This window comes from Stegostoma tigrinum, chromosome 14 (genome assembly GCF_030684315.1).
Source record: "Stegostoma tigrinum isolate sSteTig4 chromosome 14, sSteTig4.hap1, whole genome shotgun sequence".
Lineage (NCBI taxonomy): Eukaryota > Metazoa > Chordata > Chondrichthyes > Orectolobiformes > Stegostomatidae > Stegostoma > Stegostoma tigrinum.
Window position 1 is genome coordinate 6268734 of NC_081367.1, and position 16779 is coordinate 6285512.

The 16779-nt window shown below is 47.9% G+C and overlaps 1 protein-coding gene across 1 annotated transcript in view; it reads left to right on the plus strand.

The window, feature by feature from the left end:
• LOC125457702 (unconventional myosin-VIIa-like) overlaps positions 1-16085 on the plus strand; it is a 177968-nt gene extending 161883 nt beyond the window's left edge. Inside the window, exons 45-47 of the mRNA XM_059650965.1 lie at positions 8312-8395; positions 15081-15200; positions 15281-16085. Coding sequence (XP_059506948.1) covers positions 8312-8395; positions 15081-15200; positions 15281-15367 — 291 coding nt within the window. The 3' untranslated portion in view covers positions 15368-16085. The remainder of the gene's footprint in view (positions 1-8311; positions 8396-15080; positions 15201-15280) is intronic.
• Positions 16086-16779: the final 694 nt, after the last annotated feature.

Genomic DNA, 16779 nt, shown 5'->3' on the forward strand with positions numbered 1-16779 from the left:
GGTGTTTGATTTAGTGGTAGGTGAGCACTTTGGAGAGAGTGACCATAATTCGGTTATGTTTAGTTTAGCATTGGAAAGGGATAGGAACATGCCACAGGGCAAGAGTTATAGATCAGAGAAGGGCAATTATAATACGATTAGGCAAGACTTAGGAGGCATAGAGTGGGTTAGCAAAATGCAGGGGATGGAGCAATCGAAATGTGAAGCTGGTTTAAGGAACAGATATTGCGTGTCCTTGATAGGTATGTCCCTGTCAGGCAGGGAGGAAGCGATAAGGTAAAGGAACTGTGGTTTACTAAAGAAATTGTATCTCTTGTTAAGCGGAAGAGAGAGGCTTATGTGACGATGAGACAAGATGGTTCAGATGAGGCGATGGAGAGTTACAGATTTGCGAGGAAGGATTTAAAGAGAAAGTTAAGAAGAGCAACGAGGGGACATGAGCAGACATTAGCAGGTAGAATAAAGGAGAACCGTAAAGCTTTCTATAGGTATGTGAGGAATAAGAGGATGACTAGTGTAGGAATAGGGCCAGTCAAAGACAGAAGTGGGAAGTTGTGTGTGGACCCTGTGAAGATTGGAGAGGTGCTAAATGATTATTTCTCATCTGTTTTCACTGAAGAACAGGAGAATATTATAGAGAAGATGACTGAGTTACGGGCTACTAGAATTGAAAGGATTAAGTTTAGTAAGGAGGAGGAGTTATCAATTCTAGAAGGTGTGAAGGTAGATAAATCCCCTGGGCCAGATGGAATTTTTCCGAGGATTGTCTGGGAAGCTAGGGAGGAGGTGGTGGAGACTTTGGCCTTGATCTTTGAGTCATCATTGTCTGCAGGTTTAGTACCAGAGGACTGGAGGATTGCAAATGTTGTGCCCTTGTTCAAGAAGGGCATTAGAGACGACCCAGGTAATTATAGACCTGTGAGCCTTACGTCTGTTGTAGGAAATATTTTGGAAAGGATTATAAGACATGGAATTTATAATCATCTAGCAAGCAACAATTTGATTGGAGATAGTCAGCATGGATTCGTCAAGGGCAGGTTGTGTCTCACAAACCTCATTGAGTTTTTTGAGAAGGTGAGCAAGCATGTGGATGAGGGAAGGGCAGTTGACGTGGTGTACATGGACTTCACTAAAGCCTTTGATAAGGTTCCACATGGTAGGCTATTGGAGAAAATACAGAGGCACGGGATTGAGGGAGATTTAGCAGTTTCGATTAGAAACTGGCTTTCTGTAAGAAAGCAACGAGTGGTGGTTGATGGAAAATATTCAGCCTACAGTCAGGTCACTAGTGGTGTGCCTCAAGGGTCTGTTTTGGGATCACTGCTGTTTGTCATTTTTATAAATTTCTTGGACACAGGCATAGGTGGATGGGTTAGTAAGTTTGCAGATGACACTAAAGTAGGTGGAGTGGTGGACAGTGTGGAAGAATGTTGCAGGTTGTAGGGAGACTCGGATAAACTGCAGAATTGGGCTGAAAGGTGACAAATGGAGTTCAATACGGATAAATGTGAGGTGATTCACTTTGGAAAGAATAATAGGAAGGCAGAATACAGGGTCAATGGAAAGATTCTTGGTAGTGTAGATGTGCAGAGGGATCTTGGTGTCCATGTACATAGATCCCTGAAAGCTGCCACCCAGGTTGATAGTGCTGTTAAGAAGGCTTACTGTGTGTTAGGTTTTATTGGTAGGGGGATTGAGTTCTGGAGCCGTGATGTCATGCTGCAACTGTACAAAACGCTAGTGCGGCCTCATTTGGAATAGTGCGTGCAGTTCTGGTTGCGCCATTACAGGAAGGATGTGGAAGCATTGGAAAAGGTGCAGAGGAGATTTACCAGGATGTTGCCTGGTCTGGAGCGCAGGCCCTATGAAGAAAGGCTGAGGGACTTGGGTCTGTTCTCATTGGAGAGAAGGAGGCTAAGAGGGGATTTAATAGAGACATACAAGATGATCAGAGGATTAGATAGGATGGACAGTGAGACTCTTTTTCCGAGGATGATGACTTCAGCTTGTACATGGGGCCATAGCTACAAATTAAGGGGTGATAGATTTAAGACAGATGTCAGAGGCATGTTCTTTACTCAGAGAGTGGTAAGGGTGTGGAACGCCCTGCCTGCCAATGTAGTTAACTCAGCCACGTTAGGGGCATTTAAACAGTCCTTGGATAAGCAGATGGATAATGATGGGATAGTGTAGGGGATGGGCTTAGATTAGTTCACAGGTTGGCACAACATCGAGGGCCAAAGGGCCTGTTCTGCGCTGTATTGCTCTATGTTTAATGTTCGATGATATAAAGTCCCAGGCTATCCAGCTTCGTGTAGTTCAAGCTCTCCAACCTCGGCAACATTTTTGTAAATCTTTTCTCCACCAATTCTAGATTAATAACATCCTTCCTGTAGCAGGGTGACCAGAACTGCAGTTTGATAACAGCCAGGCTGGAATTCTGTTTAATTTCCTACCTCAGTGCAGAGGGGTTGAATTATGGCTAGGTGGTGTAACAGTGGGTAGTGTTGTGTTTGACCTGCTCGCTGGGCTGAGAGAGCTCAGACTCTTCCCTCTGAGCTCTTCGTTAGTGTCGTCAGGGTCTCTCTGCGTCAGCTTCACCTCCTGCTGATGCTGCAGGGCTGGGAACAGCAGCCCGGAGCCTGGGCACTGGCCTAGCACTGGATCCAGCTCCCCATCAAATGGGACTGAGGGGATAGATCCCCTGCCGCTCTGCCCCTGGGAGAACCGTGCCAAAGCCAGTCTGTCTCTGCTCCATGTGGGATGTCGCAGGGTCTCCGGAGGCAGCTTTGAACAGCTCCTCAAAAGACAAAGAGGTGCAAAGGATTTGTTGGCATTTGGGTCTACCCAAGGTAGATTGGGCACCACTGCCTCTGCTGGAGTTAGTAGATCCAGACAGGTCACTGGGAGTATCAGGGTAAGTGGGTGTGACTGTGGGGTCACTGGGTGTGATTGTGGCATCACTGGGTGTGATTATGGGTCACTGGGTGTGACTGTGGGGGGTCACTGGGTGTCACTGTTGGGGGGTCACTGGGTGTCACTGTGGGGGTCACTGGGTGTGATTGTGGGTCACTGGGTGTGATTGTGGGTCACTGGGTGTGACTGTGGGTCACTGGGTGTGATTGTGGAGTCACTGAGTGTGACTGTGGGTCACTGAGTGTGATTATGGAGTCACTGGCTGTGACTGTGGGGGGTCACTGGGTGTGATTGTGGAGTCACTGGGTGTGATTGTGGTGATTGTGGAGTCACTGGGTGTGATTTTGGGGGTCACTGGGTGTGACTGTGGGGGGTCACTGGGTGTGACTGTGGGGGGGTCACTGGGTGTGATTATGGGTCACTGGATGTGATTGTGGAGTCACTGGGTGTGATTTTGGGGGTCACTGGGTGTGACTGTGGGGGGTCACTGGGTGTGACTGTGGGGGGGTCACTGGGTGTGATTATGGGTCACTGGATGTGATTGTGGAGTCACTGGGTGTGATTGTGGGGGGTCTCTAGGTGTGACTGTGGGTCACTGAGTTTGATTGTGGAGTCACTGGGTGTGACTGTGAGTCACTGAGTGTGATTGTGGAGTCACTGGGTGTGACTGTGGGGGTCACTGGGTGTGATTATGGGTCACTGGATGTGATTGTGGAGTCACTGGGTGTGACTGTGGGGTCACTGGGTGTGATTGTGGGCCACTGGATGTGATTGTGGGTCACTGGATGTGATTGTGGGTCACTGGATGTGATTGTGGGGTCATTAGGTGTGACTGTGGAGTTAACTGGGTGCGATTGTAGGTCACTGGGTGTGACTGTGGGTCACTGAGTACGACTGTGGGGGTCACTGGGTATGACTGTGGGGGGTCACTGGGTGTGATTGTGGAGTCACTGGGTGTGATTGTGGGGGTCACTGGGTGTGACTGTGGGTCACTGGATGTGATTGTGGGTCACTGGATGTGATTGTGGGGTCATTAGGTGTGACTGTGGAGTTAACTGGGTGCGATTGTAGGTCACTGGGTGTGACTGTGGGTCACTGAGTGTGACTGTGGGGGGTCACTGGGTGTGACTGTGGGGTCACTGGGTGTGACTGTGGCGGTCACTAGGTGTAACTGTGTGGTCACTGGGTGTGACTGTGGGGTCACTAGGTGCGATTGTGGGTCACTGGGTGTGACTGTGGGAGTTACTGGGTGTGACTGTGGGGTCACTGGGTGTGATTGTGAGTCACTGGGTGTGACTGTGGGATCACTGGGTGTGGGTGAGTCTCTGGTTGTTTTGGGCATGTTACAAACACTATGGAGATTGATACGTTTTGAAGAGAGACGGATTTCCCGATACCAGTGGCAGTGACTAAAGGAAACGTTTCACGACGTGTCCTGTAACAGACTAAACTCAGCACAAATTAGCCGGCAGCTGATGAAGTGGGCTAATGGAAAGGTACTTCCAGGTTGTCTCATTAACACCACCGAGATCCATCTTTCAGCACGTTTTGTGGTGCCCCTCTGCAGCTCTGACAGATCTCTATCATTCCCCAGCAGTTCCAATGAATTTCTCGGATCAGGAGCAGGCTCATTTTCATGTCAGGTCAAACCTATCGGCATCCTTTGAAAATCAAACCTCTCACCCTGAATTTTCTGGACCTAGTTTTTGGTAACTAAGCTCCTCAACTGCCTGCCCCTTCAATCCCCAGGTGGCCCATCTGTTCTGTTCCTTTCCTTACACCAGAAAACAATCTCTCACCAGCACCCTGCTTGGTTCTCAACACGCTGTAATACGCCTGCCTCCCCAGCCTCTTTGATTCCCTGTTTCCCTAAAAGCAGCGGATCTCATCCGGTGAGACACCGTGTAACGGTGCCAGAGTTGTCATGTGGCAGTTCAGTAAACTTTTGTTTGAGTTTTACCATCTCTCCCATCCCAATGGGCATGCCCCACACGGACGTGTCTCCCAGCAGGTATTTGTTATCACCACACCATTCCTCCCTGCTCTGCCCCACTTTAAGGTAAAGAAAATGTCTAAAACACAGCTGCAGTGAAATGTTAAGTATTTATGATGGAGTTGGGTTCGCGCTAAAGCCTGTAGCTTGCCAGTTTCGGAAATATTTTGCAGTCTAGAACATTCAGAAGGTTCCAGTGTAATTGTCACATAATTGGCATTGCAACAAAGAGATTTAGACGAGTGAGGTGGGCGGTTGGTGGGCGAGAAATCAAATAGGCAGCTTGTACTCCGACCCTCCTTCCCCTCTCTGGAAAGTTGATAGTGAGTTAATCATTCAGACTTGGACACAGCATCCAGGCAGATTGTGTGCTGCACACTGCTGTTTAGTGGATAATTGGACTCAGTGTATGGAGACCCCAGCCCCTGGAGCTGCTCCATCAATCCTGATAGTGCCATAGATCCAGAATGGGCAACGTCGGGACTAGAACCATGCCAGGGCTTATTTCCCAATGGATCCTGGAGTGTTTAGCTATCTTTAGGAAGGGATTGGAAGTGTGGGTTTTAAAGTGCATGGGATGGAAGGGGGTATTACTTTCTGGATGGATGTCAATGTTTGTTGCGCAAAAGGAAAAAAAAACAAAGTTTCACCCTATCTCCCAGCAATATCCATTACTGATACTCAAACCCAGAGAACTATCGCTTCGATCTCAACTCTTTAATTCCTTATTTATCGGACATTTTCTAGTTGTTCTGATGGGACTGTCTTACAAGTTTTACAACTTCTCTCCAGTTCTAATGGCCTGAACCTCCTTTTTAGGTCAACTTCTACACAAACAACTAGGAGGTTTCACAACCTAAACCCGTTCTCCTGGCGTGATGGTTTCTCTGACCTAGGAACTTGATTCCTCTGCTCGGAGAAAGCTTCTATTTCAAACTGTGCTCCAGATCCTTCTGAACTGATCCTTCAAGACCACGCTAGACGTCCCTGATTTGTTTTCTCTGTCACAAACTCAGCAGTGTAAACATTTCATCCATTAATGTCACCAGTTTGTGACATTAAATAACAAACTTTCTTGAAAATGATTTATTTAGGCCGTGATTCCTAACGACTTTCTGACCTCTCTTAAAAAAAGTGACCTTCACAGAACTAAAATCGAAATCTATCTGCCTCTGTTTTAATATTTCAAATTCTGAAATGAGGTATATTTTATGAGTTTGTCACACAATTAAGCTTCTAACAAGCTCAGTTGGCCCTTGATTCTTTATATCTATCTGTTCAGAACCCTGTAGTATGGGTGTGAGAGTGCACATTGTTGGGAGGGAGTGGGTGTGGTAGACCCCTCTGTCCACTGGCAACAGGCCTGGTGGGAGTGTGTCATCACCAAGTCAGCGTCTTTACCTGAGGAACTCACACCAACATGGTCTACCGCATTCCTACTGCAACATTGGGTGGAATTTTACCAAATGATCCGCCATTCCCAGTGGCAGAACAGGAGGTGGACTCCATTTCCATTATCTTGCTCTCCGCGGGTTCCCGCACTGTTGCAGTAAAAATTTAATAGTGCCCTTAGCATGCACGGGGAGCCACATGGGCAATCAGAAAATTCATAGGCTTTCTGCCCAATTCCGTTGTTGCTCGTGGTGTCATGAGTGATATTTCAAATTCAAATTTCACTGGTCTCACTTCTTTCATGCCTGCGTCGTGGATTATTAGTTGAGACTAGTTTAATCCGAGAGCTAACCAGCACTCCTCATGGTGGATCCACGTTGATGGTTATATTCAGGAGGCATGTGGCTTCTGTCCCTTTACCCTCAGACCAGCCCCTTTCCTCTTCACTCCTCAATGTCTCCACACCCAATCCACACCCCTCCCTCACGGTGGATTTGACCTTAGTCCCTGGGCCAAATGGAGCCCCACTCAAGTGGTCCTGCGGTGCCAGTCACACCCTCGGTGATTTTAGAGGCAGCCCAGCCTGAAATTTCAGGTTGATCGAGAGCACGGGAGGTCAGCGTTGAATGGCTCAGCTGCTGTTCTCCTTCCGCTGATGTCAGGTGCAGTAAGCAGGTTGAAAATGGTCAAACAGATTCTTGTGACTGGAGCCAGCACCTTTTCAGTGGTGGGTGGTAGTGACAGATCAGATGATAAGCCACAGGGATCTGGACTAAAATCAGCACTGAACTTCCCCCAAGTTGCACTTCCTTCCTCTCGATGTTAAAAGAGTTAGTGGTTTCACCTGACCACAAGCAGATATTGCACGGTGACTGAACAGCTAGAACACTGCAGGCCGTAAAACTCCAAATTAATCCACCCCTCGGACTGCACACCACAGGCTCTGATATTTTGGAGTGTAAAACATTGTGGCTCAGCCTTGACCCCGACCCCCCAACCCATCGTCAATACCAACTCCAGCTCCTGACCTCAGCACCGCCTTGTCTCCGACCTCTGAGCCTGTGTACTTGCTCCTGTGCTTGCTCTGACCCCGTGCAGCCCCCCACACTGCTGTGACCCTGAGCCCCATGTAGCCCCGGCACCCATGTTCAACCGCGACCCCAACTGACCATGACCGCTGTCACCCGCTCCATCTGTAGCACCCTCACTGCACCGCTGCCCCCCCAACACACCCACACAGCCACAGCAAGGTTAAACCTTTAGTTCGTACACGCTGGGGACTACTCAAGAAAAGGAGGACCTGTATTTAGACCTTCACAGGCAGTGGTTGGTGAGTGTTATATAACAAGGTGTGGAACTGGATGAACACAGCAGGACAAGCAGCATCAGAGGAGCAGGAAGGCTGACAATTCGGGCCTAGACCCTTCTTCGTCCAGACCTGAAACGTCAGCTTTCCTGCTCCTCTGATGCTGCTTGGCCTGCTGTGTTCATCCAGCTCCACACATTGTTATCTCAGATTCTCCAGCATCAGCAGATCCAATTTTCTCTTGTCTGTTTTCCTCTGTGTTTCGGCTTCAGGTTTGAGTAGGTGAGTTCTGAAGGAAAATTCAACATCAAGTCTCCATCAGTGGGAACAGAGCAGACAATGCTACAAATTATTTGTTTATTATTACTGGTAGCTGCGTGTGTATGTGTGTGTACCCATGTACATGTGTATTGTGTGTGTGTGTGTGTGTGTGTGTGTGTGTGTGTGTGTCTGTGTCTCTGTGTGTGTGTGTGTGTGTGTGTGTGTGTGTGTGTGTGTGTGTGTGTGTGTGTGTGTGTGTGTGTTACTCTTTGTGCTCAGAGTGTGATTCCATGGAACTATATGACTATACTGTACAGCATGAATGTCATAGTATCCAGTTCACTATGCAAAAGCCTGACCCTAATTTAAACCTCATTTGTCTTGAAAATGCTAACAAAAATGTCCTTTGAAGATTTTAACATTTCTTTCTTTCGTCATTCTAGCAAACATCTGAGCCCAGTTTTCCAGATATTGTCCGGATCGCCATCAACAGACAAGGAGTGACACTGATCAACCCACGAACAAAGGTAAAGATTGCTCCTGGACCCCAGGAATTGGAGGCAGATACCTGTAATTGGGGGGAGCACGAAAATCGGGGACGGGGTGGGAACAAAAGAAAGAACCTGTTTTTAATTTAGATCCTTCTTGAACTCAGGATATCCCAAAGAGCTTTGTGCAGCCATCAAAACAGTTTTGGAGTATAGTGTGGGAAAATGTGAAATTGTCCAAAGAATTCAAAGGAAGCGTTTATTCAAGTTCTGAGCTGCAGAGAGATCTGGCAGTCCTAGTGTATGAATTGCAGAAGATTAGCATGCAGCCACAACAATTAAATAAAAAAGCTAATAGGATATTTTTGTTAATGGCAAGAGGAATTGAATGTGTGAGGAGAGTCTGCTTCAGTTATACTGGGGCGTTGGTGAGACTGCATCTGGAATACTGTGCACAATATTAGCCCCTTTATTTAAGGAAGGACGCCAATGCATTGGAAGCTGTTTCAGAGATGGTTTCCTAGACTAATACCTGGAATGGGAGGGTTGCCTGTGAGGAAAGGTTGGACAGCCCAGGCTAGTATCCTCTGCAGGTTTAGTAGAATCAGAGACCAGTCGGTTGAATAACAAAAGATCTGGAGGTGACTCGACTGGGTGGATATGGGAGTAAAGCTTTCTATTTCTGGGAGGGTCTAGGACATTGGTGAGGTCACCTTTGGAATGCTGCGTACGGATTCTGGTTGCCCTTCTAGGATGTTGTTAAACTTGAGAGGGAGCAGTTAAGATTTACAAGGAGAGGCTGAACAGGCTGGGGATATTTTTCGCTGGAGCATCAGAGACACAGGGTTATTGAGGTTTATAAAATCATGAGGCGCGTGGATAGGGTGAATAGCCAAGGTCTCTTTCCCCCAGGGTAGGGGAATCCAAAACTAGAGGGCATAGGTTTAAGGTAAGAGGGGGGAGGTTTAAAAGGGAACTGAGGGGTAACTTTTTCACACAGAGGGCGGTGCGAGTATGGAATGACCTGCCAGAGGAAGTGGTGGAGGCGGGTACAATTACAACATTTGAAAGGCATCTGGATGGGCATGTAAATACGAAGGGTTTAGAGGGATGAGGGCTAAATGCTGGCAAATGGGACTGGGTCAGATTGGGATGTCTGGTCAATATGGACGAGTTGGCTCGAAGGGTCGGCTCCTCTGCTGTATGACTCTATAACTAGGGAGACAGGTTAGAAATAAGGTGTTGCCCTTTTAACAGAAGAGACAAGGAGCCATTTTCTCACACAGAGGATCTTTGCAACTTCTTCAGAAGATGATGGAAATATAGCCTTTGAATATTTTTAAGTTTGAGGTAGATAGGTTGTTGTTAAGCAAGGAGTGGGGATAGCGGTGAAAGGTTATTGGTGGGAGGTCAGAATGAGGATCTATTGAATCAGCCATATCCAGTTTTGAATGGTGCAGCAGTTTTGAAATGCTGGCTGACATCTCCTGCTTGTAATCTGTCTGTTCATGTGAAACGTTGCCGGTTGTTCTATACACAATAAAGCAGGTAACTCACAGACATTGGGTCCTCGCAGTTCAAGAAATATTCTCAAAGAACGGATATATCATTGAAAGTAAATCCTCACTTAACATTTTAATTCAAACCCAAAGTGTGATTTTAAGTGAAACAACTTTAAATGAATCTGCTTTTCCCACTGAAAGCAATGCAACATCTGCAGTTAGGTTCCGGAGGACCACTTCACAGAGAACAGTGATTATATGCTGCATGTTGAAATATTCTTGTTAAATTCCTTTATTTGTAAATTTTAAAATAAAAGAAATTTCAAGATATGAGAGAAAGAGACTAACTTCCCTAAGTAGATGCTCAGTGTTGATGTGTCTCTGTGGTAGGGGGGGGTGTTAGTGGCTCTGTGTTGATGTGTCTCTGTGATGGGGGGAGTGTTAGTGGTTCTGTGTTGATGTGTCTCTGTGATGGGGGGAGTGTTAGTGGCTCTGTGTTGATGTGTCTCTGTGATGGGGGGAGTGTTAGTGGCTCTGTGTTGATGTGTCTCTGTGATAGGGGGGAGTGTTAGTGCCTCTGTGATGATGTGTCTTTGTGATAGGGGGGTGTGTTAGTGCCTCTGTGTTGATGTGTCTCTGTGATGGGGGGAGTGTTAGTGGCTCTGTGTTGATGTGTCTCTGTGACGGGGGGAGTGTTAGTGGTTCTGTGTTGATGTGTCTCTGTGACAGGGGGGAGTGTTAGTGCCTCTGTGTTGATGTGTCTCTGTGATGGGGGGTGTGTTAGTGGCTCTGTGTTGATGTGTCTCTGTGATGGGGGGAGTGTTAGTGGCTCTGTGTTGATGTGTCTCTGTGATGGGGGGAGTGTTAGTGGCTCTGTGTTGATGTGTCTCTGTGACGGGGGGAGTGTTAGTGGTTCTGTGTTGATGTGTCTCTGTGATGGGGGGAGTGTTAGTGGCTCTGTGTTGATGTGTCTCTGTGATGGGGGGAGTGTTAGTGGCTCTGTGTTGATGTGTCTCTGTGACGGGGGGAGTGTTAGTGCCTCTGTGTTGATGTGTCTCTGTGATGGGGGGAGTGTTAGTGGCTCTGTGTTGATGTGTCTCTGTGATGGGGGGTGTGTTAGTGCCTCTGTGTTGATGTGTCTTTGTGACGGGGGGAGTGTTAGTGGCTCTGTGTTGATGTGTCTTTGTGACGGGGGGAGTGTTAGTGGCTCTGTGTTGATGTGTCTCTGTGATGGGGGGAGTGTTAGTGGCTCTGTGTTGATGTGTCTCTGTGATAGGGGGGAGTGTTAGTGCCTCTGTGATGATGTGTCTTTGTGATAGGGGGGTGTGTTAGTGCCTCTGTGTTGATGTGTCTCTGTGATGGGGGGAGTGTTAGTGGCTCTGTGTTGATGTGTCTCTGTGACGGGGGGAGTGTTAGTGGTTCTGTGTTGATGTGTCTCTGTGACAGGGGGGAGTGTTAGTGCCTCTGTGTTGATGTGTCTCTGTGATGGGGGGTGTGTTAGTGGCTCTGTGTTGATGTGTCTCTGTGATGGGGGGAGTGTTAGTGGCTCTGTGTTGATGTGTCTCTGTGATGGGGGGAGTGTTAGTGGCTCTGTGTTGATGTGTCTCTGTGATGGGGGGAGTGTTAGTGGCTCTGTGTTGATGTGTCTCTGTGACGGGGGGAGTGTTAGTGGTTCTGTGTTGATGTGTCTCTGTGATGGGGGGAGTGTTAGTGGCTCTGTGTTGATGTGTCTCTGTGATGGGGGGAGTGTTAGTGGCTCTGTGTTGATGTGTCTCTGTGACGGGGGGAGTGTTAGTGCCTCTGTGTTGATGTGTCTCTGTGATGGGGGGAGTGTTAGTGGCTCTGTGTTGATGTGTCTCTGTGATGGGGGGTGTGTTAGTGCCTCTGTGTTGATGTGTCTTTGTGACGGGGGGAGTGTTAGTGGCTCTGTGTTGATGTGTCTTTGTGACGGGGGGAGTGTTAGTGGCTCTGTGTTGATGTGTCTTTGTGACGGGGGGAGTGTTAGTGGCTCTGTGTTGATGTGTCTCTGTGATGGGGGGTGTGTTAGTGGCTCTGTGTTGATGTGTCTCTGTGATGGGGGGAGTGTTAGTGCCTCTGTGTTGATGTGTCTCTGTGATGGGGGGAGTGTTAGTGGCTCTGTGTTGATGTGTCTCTGTGATGGGGGGTGTGTTAGTGCCTCTGTGTTGATGTGTCTTTGTGACGGGGGGAGTGTTAGTGGCTCTGTGTTGATGTGTCTCTGTGACGGGGGGAGTGTTAGTGGCTCTGTGTTGATGTGTCTCTGTGACGGGGGGAGTGTTAGTGGCTCTGTGTTGATGTGTCTCTGTGATGGGGGGAGTGTTAGTGGCTCTGTGTTGATGTGTCTCTGTGACGGGGGGAGTGTTAGTGGCTCTGTGTTGATGTGTCTCTGTGATGGGGGGAGTGTTAGTGGCTCTGTGTTGATGTGTCTCTGTGATGGGGGGTGTGTTAGTGCCTCTGTGTTGATGTGTCTCTGTGACAGGGGGGAGTGTTAGTGGCTCTGTGTTGATGTGTCTCTGTGATGGGGGGAGTGTTAGTGGCTCTGTGTTGATGTGTCTTTGTGACGGGGGGAGTGTTAGTGGCTCTGTGTTGATGTGTCTCTGTGATGGGGGAGTGTTAGTGGCTCTGTGTTGATGTGTCTCTGTGATGGGGGAGTGTTAGTGGCTCTGTGTTGATGTGTCTCTGTGATGGGGGGAGTGTTGGTGGCTCTGTGTTGATGTGTCTTTGTGACAGGGGGGAGTGTTAGTGGCTCTGTGTTGATGTGTCTCTGTGATGGGGGGAGTGTTGGTGGCTCTGTGTTGATGTGTCTTTGTGACAGGGGGGAGTGTTAGTGGCTCTGTGGTGATGTGTCTCTGTGATGGGGGGGAGCGCTCTGTGATGATGGAGGTTGGGGAGTGTGTGATTCTGATGCTGTGTGATGCTTTGATTGTTCTGCATTGCCTGGTGAATGCCAGAGCAAAGTGCTCTGTGTGACAGTGGGACAGAGCTCAGGCTGAATGTTTGACTCAGATGTTCTGACTGGATCTGCCTTGCCTGTGGGATGTGACGAGGGGGTTGGTTGGGGTGGGGGGTGGTGTCTGCCGAGTGCCTGGTACCTCCTGGAGTCAGCTAGTAAGCTGACACCTTCCACAGTCTTCATGGGACTGTGACCGTGACGATTCTCCGTTAACTGATTCGCTCCACATTAGGAACTGTGTCCACTAGGCTCCCCCAGCTGCAGCTGGCTGACCGCTGGAGCTGAGAATGGGAACTGGCTTCATCATCCAGGCACAGAGAGAAGTGAGAGTGTTGGCAGGGAGGGCATGGGGTAATGGAGGGAGGCTGTAACACCTCCTCAGGCAGCCTGAGGTTCTGGCTGTGCTTAGGGACTGGGTGATGGGCCTTTCCATGCTGTGCATAGCTCTCCTTCCCCAGCCTCAGCCACTTGGACCTACAGCCCAGACTGCAACCCTTCAGAACTGTGAAGCCTGGAGACTGGTGTCACTTTAGGAAATTTGCCCTCACTTTGCAAAACTGTTCTTAACACCGTGAAACCAGTGAAAGATCATAACAGCACAAGAGGTAGGCCATTACAGAGTTATAGAGCTCTACATGCTGGAAACAGATACCTCAGTCCAAACGGGCCCTGCTATAATAGATATTCTATGATATCCAAAAATGTTGCCCCTCGGGTCCTTTTTGAACCTTTCCCCTCTCACCTTAAGTTTTGGACTCCCCCTACCCTGGGGAGAAAGACTTTGGCTATTCACCCTATCCATGCCCCTCACGATTTTATAAACCTCTATAAGGTCACCCCTCAGCCTCCGACGCTCCAGGGAAAATAGTTCCAGCCTGTTCTGCCTCTGCCTGTAGCCCAAACCCTCCAACCCCGGCAACATCGTTGTAAATCCTTTCTGAACCCTTTCAAGTTTCGCAACGTCTTTCCTAAAGCAGGGAGACGAGAATTGCATGCAGTATTCCAAAAGTGGCCTAACCAATGCCCTGTACAGCCTCAACATGACCTCCCAACTCCTGTGCTCAGTGCACTGACCAATAAAGGCAAGCGTACCCTGTCTAACGGCAACTCCATTCCCATTCTGTCTGCAGCAGCTCTGCAACTGAGCAATCCACTTCATGCCATTTCCTCACCTTCTCCCCGTAATCCTGCACTGCCCTCCTTTCCAGAAAACAGGATAATCCCCTTTAAGTACCTCCACTAAACCTGTCTCCACGAAACTGTCAGACAGTTTATCCCAGACCCTAACCACTTGAGTGAGCCTGCCTCCCCCACACTCGCAGTGCATTCCAGATTGTAACCTTCTCTCTAAACTTCTCTACATCCTTCTTTGTTCATTTGCCTCTTTTGACCATCCTTTTGTTTGCCTATCCAATTTATCTCCTTCATGTGGCACATCATCAGATTTTATTCAATCAAACTCCTGTCAAACACCTTTGGATCTTTCACTACCTTTAAGGTGCTATATGAATTCATGGTGTCATTGTTGCTTGGAGTTACTTGTACCTAATGGAATGGCAGTACCATGGCCAAGTCACTATAAATGAGGATGTACTGATCGGGATTCCATCCTGGTGCTGATTCTGAGCCCATTGCCAATTTGACAGAACAGGGTTTAATTAAGAACAGAATGAATAGAAGCAGAGGTAGGCTGTTCAGCCCATCGAGCCTGGTCCACCATTCATGGCCCTGGCTGATCTGGGATCTCCTCCCCAGTTTGCTGCTCACTCCACACATTCCCCACTCCCCTCAGAGATCACTGAGGCGTGGGCGAAGTGTAGGTGAGATGAGGGCGAGGTGCGGGCGAGGTGAAGGTGAAATGTGGGCGACCCACAAGCTGTGTGCAGACAGAGAATACCACCAGGGACCCTCAGGAGGAATTACCCCCATCCAGAGCATTGGCATCATGCCCTGTACGGACAGGGCACACTGGGGGCCAGAAATGTCTGGCCACTTTGGGTACTATGTCCTTAGGAAAGGAGCCCAGTCCATGGGTGGGAGCTGCATTGCCTCCCTTGCATTCACCTGGTAACTACTGGCCGGCCTGCTGCGCATCAGGCAGTGCCCAGTCCAGGCTGCATGCCCTTCGCCCCATTATCAGTCTGCCTCAGTGCTCTAGCACTTGCACCAGTGCCTCGGTGTCTGCACCAAGCTGTGGGAGGTGTCCATCAGTCTGTCAGTTTCTTGATGTCTCTCCGCTCTGTCCCTGCAGGCAGCTTTAGTGACTCATCCCTTCAACAAGATCTCCAACTGGTGCAGCGGCAGTACGTACTTCCACATGTCTGTTGGCAGTCTGGTCCGAGGAGGGAAGCTGCTCTGTGAGACCTCATTGGTAAGGCTAGTTATAGGCTGGGCTCGCAATAGCCAACAAACCCTGCTCCATTCTCTAACCGTCTGCTCCTTTGGTTAAAGGGTTACAAGATGGATGACCTTCTGACGTCATATGTCCGTGCCTACCAAGCTACAGTGAAGCAGAAACCAGCTCGACACCTCACCTGACCTGATCAATGTTGATGGATGTCATACTCTGCCAGCAGATTCTTACAACTTTCTCTCTCTGCCACCCCTCTGACTTTCCATTTTCCAACACATGAACACACTCATGTCCCTTTTAACTGGAGTGATAAAGGTCTAGTGTTATTATCACCAAACTGTAACTCCAGAGATCCAGGTAATGGTTTGAGGTCATCGGTTCAAATCCCACCACAGCAGATGCTGGAATTTGAATTGTATTTTAGTACCTCACCGTTAAAAGGGTGGAGAGGTTTGCAAGTGCAACAGGACTGATTTTTTCTCTCCGTGTCAATAAAAGTCAGAGCTTGGAGTTGAAAGTGGCACTCTCTATATCTCTCAGTGAAAATTCAAATATCAGGACACCTGACTGTGTCTCTCAAATGAATTTGAAATCTCATCTGAATATGTTCTGCAACTGCAATTAATCTGCAACTGTCAGCAACCGGATCCCTATCCATGGAGATTTAAAGGAAATGGTAACGCCAACCCGATTTTGTTGTTTAAATTTATTCTTGGCTGACAGAGTTTTTGCTTTTATTCCTTTTTCACTTTTCTCACACCCCTAATCACACTGCAGTCATGCATGTCTTTGTCGTGTGTGTGTGTGTGTGTGTGTGTGTGTGTGTGTGTGTGTGTGTAAGTAAATGTATGCAAGTTTGAGATTAGGTTTATTTGACAGCTTTAATTTTGAATGTTGTTGAAAACCCTGTAAAAGTCTATTTTGTTCCATAGATCAGTAATAAAATGAAACAAATTGACAATTTTGGTGGTTGAATACGACATTTCCTTTCTGGGTACAACTTGTGGAACAGTGGGACTGAATTTACAATATCACGCCCATCAGAGTCACAAAATTGGCTCACATCCATTGTCAGTAATATAATAGTATAAATGCTTAACTTTCTAAACGTCCCAAAACACACACAAGTGTTCCTCATGTAAAGAAGGGGGGAAAAAAACAGATTTCTTTGCAGATTTTGATTGCTGAAATAGAACACATCAGCCAATGTATTACTCTTGAAGAAAAAGGATAAATCATGAGATGTTCCAGACCCTCATGTTCTGGCACATGTGATTGCTCCCAAATTTTAACAGACAGAGCTTGTTCAGGAAACACAATCTTGAGAGTTTTTTTTTCCTGCCATTCCTTGAAAAGAGCAAATACGTTTCACGCTGAGCTCAACAAGGGGTTTTCTATCCAGGCATCAGCTGGGCAGTTTGTTCTTAGCAGGCTTTCCTCCATCGCGGCTTGTTCTTAACTGGCTCCCCAAATAAAACAAAATGTCTCCGGGCTTGTCACCATTCAAGAAAGCCCAGCAGGGGTTTGTAGCAAAGCAAATAGTTATTAGCAGTCAAGTGACTTTCAGGTTTAATAAAACTCCAAATCCACAGTGAAC